A 12,742-nucleotide genomic window follows, 5' to 3' on the forward strand; every position below is an offset into this window, starting at 1 on the left:
TGTGTATTACTTCAAATGGATAAACAACAGTCCAGATTCAGCTAAAGAGTTGCTCTAGCAGGAACTGGCAGTGCAGTGAGATTTTTCTCCTTTCCCCTCCCCATGTGTCCCCCATCAGCTCTGGGGGCTTGGGAGAACTCCCAGAACAGCATGCAAGGTGAGGAGAGGGCGATTGTGCCTTCTAGGAAGCAGAAGTACTTGTGCTAATGGAACAGTCCTCATAATGAATTCACCACACCACATGTGTTCTGTGCTCCGGTCAGATTATAGGAAGTGATAACCTCCTATCTACAGGTGAGGAACCTGCAGGTCTCAAAATGTTGCTGTACAGCAACTCCCATCATCCCTGGCAGTTGGCCGTATATGTGAAAGGCTGCACCTGTTAAAATTCCCTACAAGTGGAAAGAATTGACTGAGGGTATCTGCAGTGCATCACAGGGACAGATAGCAACTACTCTGGAATAAACTGAAATGTTTTGGGGAAAATTCAGTTAATGGTATAGTAAGCACAGGTTCTGAGCATCTAAAAGATTTCACTGATGAGTAAAAACATATATGTATGTTTAAAAAGTGCTTTATGTAATTTTGTGATATATACCTAAACATAAACAAGGCTCCAAGTGTGACGAGCCCTTTCAGTGTCCCACCAAGAGCCCTCACAACTGTAAAACGTTTCCCCTGACTGTGTCTCTCCCTAGGGTTCACCGACGACTAAAATGAATCCCCACAATGATATTATGAGAGATGTCCTCGGGGTACCTCTGTTCTCCACGTTCTTAAAGTGAAACTCCTGCCACCTTGGGATTCTCCCGCCCTGGGTTCCCAAACTGCTGCAGCTTGCCCTTTCCTTCTGGCAACTGCGTGGCACCTTTGGCTTCCCTGCCCAGTCCTCTCTGTGTTAGGAGAATAAGCCACCCGTCCCCTTTCTCTCAGGAAACCTCTAGTGCTTTTCCCCTCAACCACACCTCTAGAGGTACTGACGCACTGCCAGAGTCCACGAACGTTAAACAAAACAAAATATGTTTATTGAGGTAACATTTAAATAAAGGATGTAAAGGTAGAATGCGGTTACAATGTTTTTCTAATAGGTTCATACGCTTGGATACAACTTTAAACAGGAATAAACGTTTTCCTTTCCTAACCTAAGCCTAACCTCCAACCCGCTCTCCCTCTCACCCTCACTCCCTGACCCACAACCCACAACAACCGCCCCAACTGCCATTCTCCCCTTTTAAAAGGTGGAAAAGACCCGCCTCTGCGATTGTGCTGCCAGTCATCTAGAGTGGGTGTTAACTCTTCGAGTGCTGGGCACCTGCTCACACCCAGGCACAGGGTTGGTCCGTTACACCAAGCAGCAGCAATGAGAAACGTTTTGTGGGATCCCCTCCCTGCACCCCAATCCCTTATTCACCTTGTTAATGTAGATCAGGGGTCAGCAACCTTTTTCAGCCGTGGGCCGGTCCACCATCCCTCCAACCATGTGGTGGCCCGGACTATATTTTGAAGGGGGGGAAATGAACAAATTCCTATGCCCCACAAATAACCCAGAGATGCATTTTAAATAAAAGGACACATTCTACTCATGTAAAAACACACTGATTCTCGGACCGTCCATGGGCCAGATTGAGAAGGCAACTGGGCCGCATCTGGCCCATGGGCCTTAGGTTGCCTACCCCTGATGTAGATTCCATTGCAGTCTGTTAGATGTCTAAATAGTTGAAAGATGCACTCAGATGTTACAGGTGGTGTGTGGTTTAAAGTTTTAGCCGTTCTACACTGTACACTGCTTCATCCACAGTGTTAACAATAGTACATATTTCATCCGTCGTCTTCTAATTATTGTTAACTTCAGCAAGCACCATTGCAAAATCCATCAAAAATGAGTTTTCACAGCAGTGCTTTATGTGGCCATTGATTTTCTCTCGTGTGGTTTTTCTTCATGTGCCTTGTTCTCGGTGACCCTGAGACTCAGCTTTGTTCTAGACTTGTAGCCCATGGCAGTAAAGTAGGGGAGAGGCATCAGCTGAGATGTAGAGCATGCATAAAGGAGGAGACATGTAAAAACTGAAATGACATGGCAGCTGAAACATCTTGTTGCTCATCTGGGTTGCATGTTTGAGGAGAGAATGGGAAGTAAATTGTGATATGTAACTGAATAACAGCTGACAGGGTGGATGGTTTTAAGGTATGTGGATGTTCAGTCACATAGCGCAGGCAGAAGGCCAAAGGACAAGGAGCTGTTGGGTGTCCTTACAGTCAGATTGTAGCCTTGTAGCCTAAAAAGAAGAGGAGGCATTGATTTACAAAAACACAAAACACAGAGCTCATCTAAACTCCAGAAAGACAGAGAGAATCAGGCTTTAAAATCAACTCAACATGCTGTTTTATGACAATTTGAAATTCAATAGGTGTCACATGTGACATAATATTTTTGCACCTTAAGTATCTAATTGTTATGTATGCTTGCTACTAATAATGGCACACCTGCCTCATATCATAGGAAGTGTATATCAGTCACTGAAACATGCATGGCTTTGTGATTTTCCTATTAAGCTTGTAGCATTGTTTTTCAGATCTAACCTAAGGCTTTGTCTGTACCAGCTATTGCACTTAAGTTGTTCCTAGGACTCACCTGTGTCCCAGAAGACCCTTGATCTGGCCTTTATGTGTTTAAAGATGGTGTGCAAAATCACAGGCATAACTTGCAAATAAGTCCTCTGCCAACCAGAACTCTAGCCTGCTGCTTTAAACGGTGGGTTGGAAGCTTTGTTGCTGTGCAGATTCTCAGAAGTGGGCACTTCCTGGTCTAGTTACTTTTAGTGAAGTGAAGTGTTTCCCTTTCCTAATCACAAAGTAATTAGACCACATTTTGCTTATGAAATAATTATTGGGAGGAAGGGAACCTGTTTCTTAAGCAGGCAGTAGGCATGCTCAGGCGCGAACACACAAATGCTCAAACTGTGAGGGGGGGGCAGAGGTACACATGCAAGCTCCACTCCCAACACCCCCAGGGATCTTTGCGTAATTAAGCCCTGTTAAGGCAGGGCTCCCAATCACAGTGCCGTTTCTGAAAGCATTCAGCTAGGTGCTGAACCTCCCTTCAGACCACCATGTTAAAGGCCCAGTCGTCTAAGGAGGCTCCCACACACTTAGAGACATTAGCACAGGGATTGTATGCATGCCCTCATCCATGCTTTGAGCACTTGTAGAGGATAGGGGTGCCTGGCGTGCTCTGGTCCATGGGGTCACGAAGAGTCGGACACGACTGAATGACTGAACAACAACAACATGTTCACATGAATGCCTGACCACAAGTTGTGTAGCACAAAAAGCTCCAGGAATCTTGCCTACCTGAAACAGCAGGTTGCAAGGCCTATCTATTTGCAGTTTTATTTTTAAGAATCTGTTCTAGCCTATCAGTTCTGGAGTTTCTTTAGCCAACATTCACAGGGTTTATCACTGTAGGAAATATATACATTTGATTCATTCTCAGTGGAGAAAACCCAGAAGAGCCATAATTGGGAGTGCTACTTGGGATATGAAGAGGACTGCACCTGCTGTTCCAATGGCCTTACCCTGGGAAACACAACTGGTGCAAACAGTCCTAACTGATTAAGACTACCCCTGAGTTGAGGACTACAATACAAGGGTGTTTGTTGCACAATTTTAAGGCGCTTATTCATTATGGTCCAAGCCACTGAGGGGGGTCACATGCCCTTCTTCAAACACAGATAATTGGAATGAAAACAAAACAAATGTGATGCTGTTGCTGATCTCACTGTCTGAACAAGCTGTCTCAGTAGAAACATCAAGGTACTAGGCAATATCATCACATTTGAAATGAATTGACTATCCACCTTGTTTGCTTTTCAGCTTTCCTAATTTATTGGCTGTATTTGTTTTTCTTATCTATCCTGTGACATACAAGGAAATGGAGGAAGAGATAGAGAAGTGGTTATTCCCCAGGTTGGGGTTTTCTTGTTTGCTTTTTGTCGATTTACTTTTGGCCCTTTTTTCATTTATTATATTGTTCTCAGAAGTACTTTAAGAAACTTTAGACCTTAAAATTATAATAAAAAGATGTATTTCAGAAAAGAAAACTTAGCTCTCAGACAGTTCTCTGTGGAATAATAAAACAAACATATGCCCACATCCAAAGCCCCTTCGTGAAATGAAACCAAATGCTGAGACGGAATCCCATGACCTTCACAATCAGGAGAGCCTCTTCAATTTAAAGCAAAAGAAACAAAAAATATTTCCCTGCTTTAAAAATGCCACAGTCGTCTTTAATTAATTACTCAACTCTGAATGAGGCACTTTTTGCTGTTTTTTTATACTTATAAATATTTTGATCAGGACTAAATTTAAAATGTGTGTTTTGTGAATAAACTTCCTTAGCTGCTCTTTCTTTATTGGTGCCATAATTTTGACTTATGGGTATTTTGGTCCTGTGTAGAGGCTAGCTGCGGCTGCATGATGATAATCTAAATTATAGTCTGATTTCCATTCTAGCAGTTTTCTCTTCCCCCCACCCCCAACAATCACCTTAGTTTCAGGCAGTCATCTTTGTGATAATATAGGTATTGATAGAAAGAGCTATTGAAAGCATTCCCCTTTCTATAGCTTTATCATTGTATTCGATTTTTTGTTTGTTTAGAAATGGTATGCCACCTTGAGACTTTTACAATAGAAATATGGTATATAAATATCTTAAATAAGAAATCACAATTTTTTGCTTGGCATGCTAAGTACGCACAGTTTTGATTAACTGCAACACAGCACACAGTGTTAGCATAGAAGAAGGACTTCCTGCAGGAGAAAAAGTGATCACTTACAATATTTTGCAGGCTGCCCATCTAAACCCATCATTGCCTGGCACCTACACACTAAGGGCAAGGTTCCAGCGAACTTGTGAGTGGGCAGCATGCCATCTGAACAGATGGGCATGGAAGTAGGCAGCCAGTAGACCATGTATGTGCATCAACTGTGGGTGTTGAGGGCAAGATTCCCAATGGAGAGTGTCCAAACAGCTGTCTGGCCTGAGCCAACATGCCTACGACCAAGGAAGAGTGCCATCCCTAAATCCTGCTGAGTTGGATTAACCTTCAAAAAATAAAAATTGCTTCTGCAGTAGCATAAGGTGAGCTTTTGGCTTGTTTAAATCTGGGAGAATGAATTAGGCAGGCGAGATAAAAAGAAGCACTAATGAAGCATCCGCTAGAGGGGAATAAATATAGGGCAAGGAGTATTAAAAATACCACTAACACAAGGGCATTTCTCAGTAGATATTAACCAGCAGTTTGTAGCATTCTTGTTAACTCTTCAGCTCCTGGAATGGTAAAAACTTTCAACAAGGGCAACATTCCAGCAGAACTGAAACACCCTTCTGGTGGAGGTATCTCATTTTCCAATGTGCCATTTTAAATGCACTGGGAACATTGTTATGCCCTATTCTGCAGCTCTAGTTGTATGCAAGTATGAATGTGTGCATAAGAATGTGAATACTATGGATGCACTTCAATTTATGCCTGCAGTTCTCAGCCCAGCAAATGAGTTGTCATTAGCTGGATCACTGTATTAGTATCTAATTGTTTGCTATAACAGGGGACACAATGAGAGAAAAAACTACTGCTTTTGCCAACAGCTTCAGTATTGGACTTGGACCTGGGGAAACGACTCTTCATATTCTGTTCTTAATGGTCTTGGAATTGGTGGTTCTTTAACTTCAGTTACCCATCTATAAAACAGGAGTTACTGTGACCTGTTTTTTGAAAGATGAGTTAAACATTTTGAAGCATGCTATATTAATGCTTATTAAGACTCAACTAATAAACATGGCTAAGTGCTATGGAAACGTTATGAGAAAATTTTAAAAAGTTCATTGTAAAAAGTCAGAAAATGAAGCCGAGATTCAAGGCTTGAGCAACAGAAAGTCAAGTACAATTAGGATGTGATTGATTGTAAGTTCATGCACTAGTCTATATGTTATGACTTTCATAGCAAACTCATTTGCAGCATTTTCCACTAGGTTTAGTTATTTCTTGGCTGTAACTTGTAGATCAATTTCCCATGTGAAATGGCCATGCTGCATAGGAATCATGTCTTACAACCATACATTCTTAGTAATGGCAGGAAAGCTCAACATAAGACAGAGTAAGCCACGTCTACAGAGTAAGCAGCGCTACATACTACTGTAATTATGCCATTCTGAAGATTGGTTCAGGCTGATTCTACATGGTGACTATAATGTATGGCCTGGCTCTAAGATGATTGATATAATTTCACATTTGTAACTGAGCAGATTTGGGTCTGGCCTACACTTGTGAGAGAGACCAAATGTGTATTGCTTTAAGCCACATACAAGAAGAATGTGACAAAAGAATAGCAATGTTTCATAAAAGGAATGAATTGAGTCAGGGAACTAAGAATATAGCTTATCATTTTGTTGTAACTAAGATAATAAAAACAAAATATGACCCCTGGCCTATATAGTCTTGTATCCTGTTCTCCAAATTGGCCTCTCATGTCCCTTCAGGAAGTCCACAGGCAGGACATGAAAACCATAGGCTCTTCCTTTCTGTTGCCCCCTTCCACCAGCTATTATACAGTGATCAATAAGCTTGGGCTCTGAATTTGACCAGTCCCTTAGGCCATCTAAGATATTAGCCATCATCCCATCTTATAGAATCATAGAATCATAGAGTTGGAAGAGACCACAAGGGCCATCCAGTCCAACCCCCTGCCAGGCAGGAAACACCATCAAAGCATTCCTGACATGGCTGTCAAGCCTCCGCTTAAAGACCTCTAAAGAAGGAGACTCCACCACACTCTTTGGCAGCAAATTCCACTATCGAACAGCTCTTACTATCAGGAAGTTATTCCTAATGTTTAGGTGGAATCTTCTTTCTTGTAGTTTGAATCCATTGCCCCGTGTCCGCTTCTCTGGAGCAGCAGAAAACAACCTTTCTCCCTCCTCTATATGACATCCTTTTATATATTTGAACATGGCTATCATATCACCCCTTAAAACTAATTATGTGCTGTATTTATTCATCATATGTATACCCTAATTTTCCTTTAGAAAGTTCCGAGCACATAAGCACCTTCTAGGGGTCTCCTAGAACAGTGCACACTGTGCATTGCCACAGCATTAGGTGTTCCCAGACCATTAAATGTGTCCACTAGCTCTTGCTCTTTTTTTATAAGTTGACCCAATCTTATAGGAGAACCTATTGATTATATGTATACCCCCAACCTTGTGGCTTTAGTTGCAACAGCAACCAAAATACATAGTAAGCCATTGCCCTGATTCAGCTATTGACACATGGCACAATTGGCACATTAGGAACAGTTCTTCTTTCATGCAGTCATCCAGAGGGTCAGATCTAGACATCTGGCACTTGATTCTGCTGAGGTTTGCTAGGACAATTAGCATACATAACAGTGCGAGCAGATCAATAAGGATGTAACATGCACCTACATACAGATGTGCTCCAAGCAATGAAATCCAATTAATCCATGGTATGAAGTAAGGTGCATAGAAGGTGCAAGTGAGAATGTATACACTAACTAAAATATATTGGACCACTGTTCAAGGTTTTCATTTCCTTGCAGGGCTACTCACAAGCAACGCTTGTTGTACAGGACTCTAAATCAGGGCTCTGGTTCAGTGCAATATGAGTGCAATAACACCTATTGATTTTCCTTTATTTAAGATATTATACTGCTCATTATCTAGATTAAGTTGGGACTGTTTATAATAAATTTCGTTGATATCTTGCAGGATTGGGAGGGAAGTACTTCCATAGGCTTGAGCATGAAGGAAGGCTCTCTTACTCTGTTAAAAGGTCTATAAGATTTTGATTTATAACTGAACTGAGGGTCAAGGCAAGCAAAGCCATTATCATTATTCTTACATACGCTAGGGAACTGAACTGTGTACAGAGGGCAGTGTACTTAAAAGGAGATGTAAGGAAGGAGAATGTAACACAGATCTGTGTTGTTGTTTTTTAAAAAAATCTGACGTTTGTCTACAGATTCAAACAAAGGAATGTGATATAGTACTCAGACAGTAAATGTACAGTCCAGCTTCTTTATTACACAATGTGTGGCTAAAAGTTCTAGTTCGAAGCAGGAGTGAAAGCATCTCCTTTTACTTGTTCTACTTAACGACCCAGTATAATTCCACTGCAATATCACTCTTTTTCACTAGGAGCTACTACCTTGTTCCAACAACCCTGGTAGCCCTCATTCTTGGAACATGTTGCAGTTGTGTTCTGATTCTTGGTAACCCTAAGTTACATGTATTTGTTCCATTTTGCTCATCACAAAGCTGTTCGACATAAAGTTACGTTGTCAACCCTTGGTTTACTTCAGGATAACTGGCATATTTTTGCAGAAATTCTGCCTTTGCAGAAACTGACAATAACTTCATTCCTGGATGCTAGGAGAAATCTAGCAGTATTGTTATACCCTTTAGCTAACTTGGGGGGAGGGGGGGAGGGAAAAGTTGCTGAGGTTGAATTTAACAAAACCAGATTTGCCCATAGACTTGCAAGCGCTTAGTGTGTGGACTTTTTAATGCTTCAGGTGACATTGCTGCTGACTGAAGAACGTTCATCAAATCATAAAACTGCTGATAAGCCAGCTTTCCTGAAAAGGAACCTTCTGAAGGTTTCTCAGAGTTTCTTAATACTTGAAGCTTAGTGAAAATGATTGAGATTATTAGGATATGTGGCAGAAAATGGGAGAGATCCCAAGTAAAGGGTTTGACCGTGCACTATCCCTTGTGCCCAAATCTTAAAATATCATACCTGCTTGGAGTGTTAATAGCACAACATTATTGTTAACATGAGTGTGATATCATTTTGGGGTCATTACACTTTCACAGTGATATTGGCAGGCCTCATCCCAAGTATTCATATGCTAGACCAACAATTTTTCAGATTAGATTATTAGTCTGTGGGAAATTGTCATTTTTCTATCTTGCTTTTGTCTAGTATCAACATCTATACATAGCAGTGCCGATACATCATCTAAAATATATTTACTATATTAGAAAGGTGACACACTGATATATAAGCATAGTGTACTTTTTCTTCATTGATATGTGCATAATTTTTATTGATTCTCATGATAGCTCTTTGAGGGAGGTCACTAATATTCCTTTTTAAGGACTGCCCACAATGTTATAACACTTCTCACTTCTCACTTATCTGTTGAAATCAAGAATAGACAACATACGCCTGTGTGTGTGAAGAACATCCAATTTTCCCTTGGCTTAAAATTGCAGCGTTAAAGTGCTTCACTTTAGCTTGATCACTCCCAATGTATTCTCTTTGAATCACTGATGGAGTATCATTTATTGACCCCCAAGGAATGCTGGGAGGTCATTTTCTTTCATTCTGGGTAGAGAAATGATCTCTCACAACTTTATCTGCTATGTTATATGTGAAAGTATAATTAAGAGTGGGGATCTTTGAGAGAATAAAAATGATATAGACCTGAATAGTTTAGATAGGGATGTTGTAGCATGACTATTAGCACCAGATCTGTATAATATTAAAAGATATGGAGAGGGGAGATAAATGGAACTAATTTATTTTGAATTTACACACATGCCTCACTTTGTATTAATATTAAAGTTCTATCCAAAATCTAAATGGAAAGTCTGACATCTTAGAAGTTCTCTCAACAGCATCAGCAAATCATTCTTGTTTACCCTACATGCTAATAAAATGGGAGCATGACACTCCTGAAAACAAGATTGCAAAATACAGAAAATGTGGTCTGACATTTTTTTCTCCCCAAAGGAGGGACTGCCACTAACGAAAGTATTTCTTATGAAGGCTCGATTGCTTAAGATGCAGAATATTAAGAGAGAAAAACACTTTAGGACACAGCCATGTCACCAGCTGTTACTCATTTCTAATGAAATTGTTAAGTGATATTCCTCATAAATAGGTCAACGAAACTTTTGATTCACAGAGACTGTTTTATCTGTTTTCTCTGTGAAATGTTGGTATTAAATTTAGAATGGGTAATTCATTAAGCTCATTAGCTATCACTGGGAGAGTAGAGCACTTTCTAAGATGTAGGTTTCAGGGCTTAAAACGTTAGTGCTTACAAATAAACATGAAAGCAGTGTGTGCCGTAAAATATGGGATCATAATATTTTAAAGTATATTTTGAGGGAGGCCCTCTGGATTAATTATGAACATTTTGTAGAGTCCGACATTTACATATAAACAGCATATATTATGGCTTCTTGTTAACTGTTTTACTATGAAAGAAGACAGGGAGCCTAGTTAAAAAAAACCAGTCAAAATTTACTGATTATTTCTGTTTTGCATAAAAATAACACATTTCTTTATGTGTTTCAGTCCCGCATGGCAAACTGTGGTTCCTTTTAAAACAAAGCACAATTAAAATCTATCAATACATAGTTTCTTATTTTGAAACAAAATAAGTATCTGAAGAAGTGTGCATGCACATGAAAGCTCATACCAATAACAAACTTAGTTGTTCTCTAAGGTGCTACTGGAAGGATTTTTTTAATATTTTGTTTCAAATACGGCAGACCACCATGGCTACTTTTATTATTTTGGTTCACTTACATAAAATGATAAGGAGGTAGCATCACCTCACCCTTCAGGCAGATCAGTGCCTGGATGGGAGGCCAGGACCTGTGCCATGGAAGAGAAGGGAAAGATGTAAATGTATTAATAAATAACTTAGAGCAAAACACTTCTGATTATTTCCCTCTTTCCTTAAATTTCATTGTCATATTTTAAATACATATGGTAAACTTTTTTTTGGGGGGGGGGGAGAGCATAATCCACAAATAGAAAAGAAGGTGCTAAATTACATGAGAGCTCCTATAGCAGGAATTCATATGTGTAGCATGAGGGAAAGAAGAACCTACCTGCTGCTGCCACAGCTGCCAACATTTCGGGCAGGTAAAATGTAGTGGAGGTGATGAAGTTGGGGGAAAGCTAGGAGATAACAGGGGGCTGGGAATGTGATTCAGACCATGCTTTTCTCTCAGTGGCAATTGGGAGAGCAATTGCATCTAACAAAGCTTGTAACTGGGCTTGGAAATAACCGATTGTTCAACCTTTTCAGAAATGTTTTCAGAGTCCATCTATGACTTGAACTGAGAGGTCTTTGACTATCTCAAAACAATACCGACCGACTTTAAAGAGTTATTGAAAGGGTTACTGAGCAAGCACATTAAACATGAAATTATTATTACTGGAGGTAGCGAGGGATAAAATGTTATAAATAAAGAAGGCTGTGTGTCAGTGTTATTAGCATGCAGATTCTTAGCACTTAGCACAGAGCAAACTGCGTATGTTCTGTTAAGTTACTTTCAATCGACCCTTCCTTGTTCAGCATTGTTTGATTTTATGCTAGCAGGTTCTAACTTGTAAATGAATGTATTTTCAGATATCCCGTCATAGAAGGAATCATTCCCAACACAATTTAACACTTTCTGAGTTCATCAGCCCACTGGAGCAAACGGTAAGCAATTGTATTACAGAATTTGCAATTTATTGATGTAGTTCTTTACTTCAGATTTCATTAATCAAAATGTAATGCATGGTTTTTGGAGGGTAAGTACTTAGGGCTGCAGATGCCTCAATATATTAATAGGGTGAAGAGAACTAAAGATTTGGGGGAAGGTTGGTTAAACAGTGAAGAGAATAATTTTGGAATCTACAAACCATTGTGGTGAATGATACACAATTTCAATTACCCATTAACTCAAGAAAATTAAAGCTGACATTTCAGCAATACTAATAGATATTTATTACATGGTGACATTGCTTATCCAAAAATGGCTGTGTTTAGCAAAATGAATAAAATCAAGAGAAAATGCGAGGCGTGAAGTTGCTTTTTGAAGAATTTGCTACTCAGTGAGGAGCAGGGATAAACCTGTAGAAAACCTGTAGAAAAATTAGTCCTGGTGTGTTTCCCTTTTCCACTTGAACTATGGTTCCTAAAGTTTATGAGAAACTCTCAGATAGAGATAAGTCTAGATTTGCTGCCAATGTGCGGCCGACTCTGTTGTTCTGCTGGCACAGCATGTCTGCAGTAGCATGCTGGTCCCAATTAGTTGGCACCACTGTGCCAAGTCCTGGGAATGAACCCGCATGCTTGGTTGGCTCCCTAGGGGTGTGGCTGAAGAGAGAGAAAGTTTCTTCCCTCTGGTTCATGCCTAGGTGGTCTTTGCCATCACCATCTTCTCCATCCTCCCTCCAGTACAGCACGGCTCAGCAAATATAGTGAAATTTGAAACACCTAAAATTTGAATAGCTAGATGATGAAAGTGACTTTAACTGAGAGAATGATTTTTGGAGGCGGGGAGGGCAAACTGATTCTGTTGATATTCTGCTAAATCTAAGAACTACAGTCTGCTCTGTCAGAGAGAGTACAATCCCATCTAGGGCGGATAATTTCTTGGGCACAGGAACCAGTCACACACGGAGCCTCTGTCTTGCCAGGATTCAAACTCAGTTTATTTTCCCTCATTCAGTCCACCAAATTCTGTTTGCATTTGTTTTACAAATCTACTTGTTAATTCTGGCTCTTGTGTTCTTGCAAGTTTTAATTAATAACTATTTTACTTGGAGTTTTTATACAAGTGGGCCTCTCTATTCATTTCAGAAGAAGGAACCCATTTCCACTTGTGCATCCTTTTTATGTAGCTAGAACCTCCCCTTCCTCCTCTCATGGTCAT

At 40.2% G+C, this 12,742-nt stretch overlaps 1 protein-coding gene across 2 annotated transcripts in view; it reads left to right on the plus strand.

Moving 5' to 3' along the window:
* The window catches only part of ARHGAP15 (Rho GTPase activating protein 15), a 365,517-nt gene that overhangs the window by 25,849 nt on the left and 326,926 nt on the right, over positions 1-12,742 (plus strand). For both annotated transcript variants that reach the window (XM_033164256.1, XM_033164265.1), the window contains one exon: positions 11,449-11,523. In XM_033164256.1, the coding sequence (XP_033020147.1) occupies positions 11,449-11,523 (75 nt within the window). The remainder of the gene's footprint in view (positions 1-11,448; positions 11,524-12,742) is intronic.

Source organism: Lacerta agilis, chromosome 1 (genome assembly GCF_009819535.1).
Source record: "Lacerta agilis isolate rLacAgi1 chromosome 1, rLacAgi1.pri, whole genome shotgun sequence".
In the NCBI taxonomy this organism is placed as follows: domain Eukaryota; kingdom Metazoa; phylum Chordata; class Lepidosauria; order Squamata; family Lacertidae; genus Lacerta; species Lacerta agilis.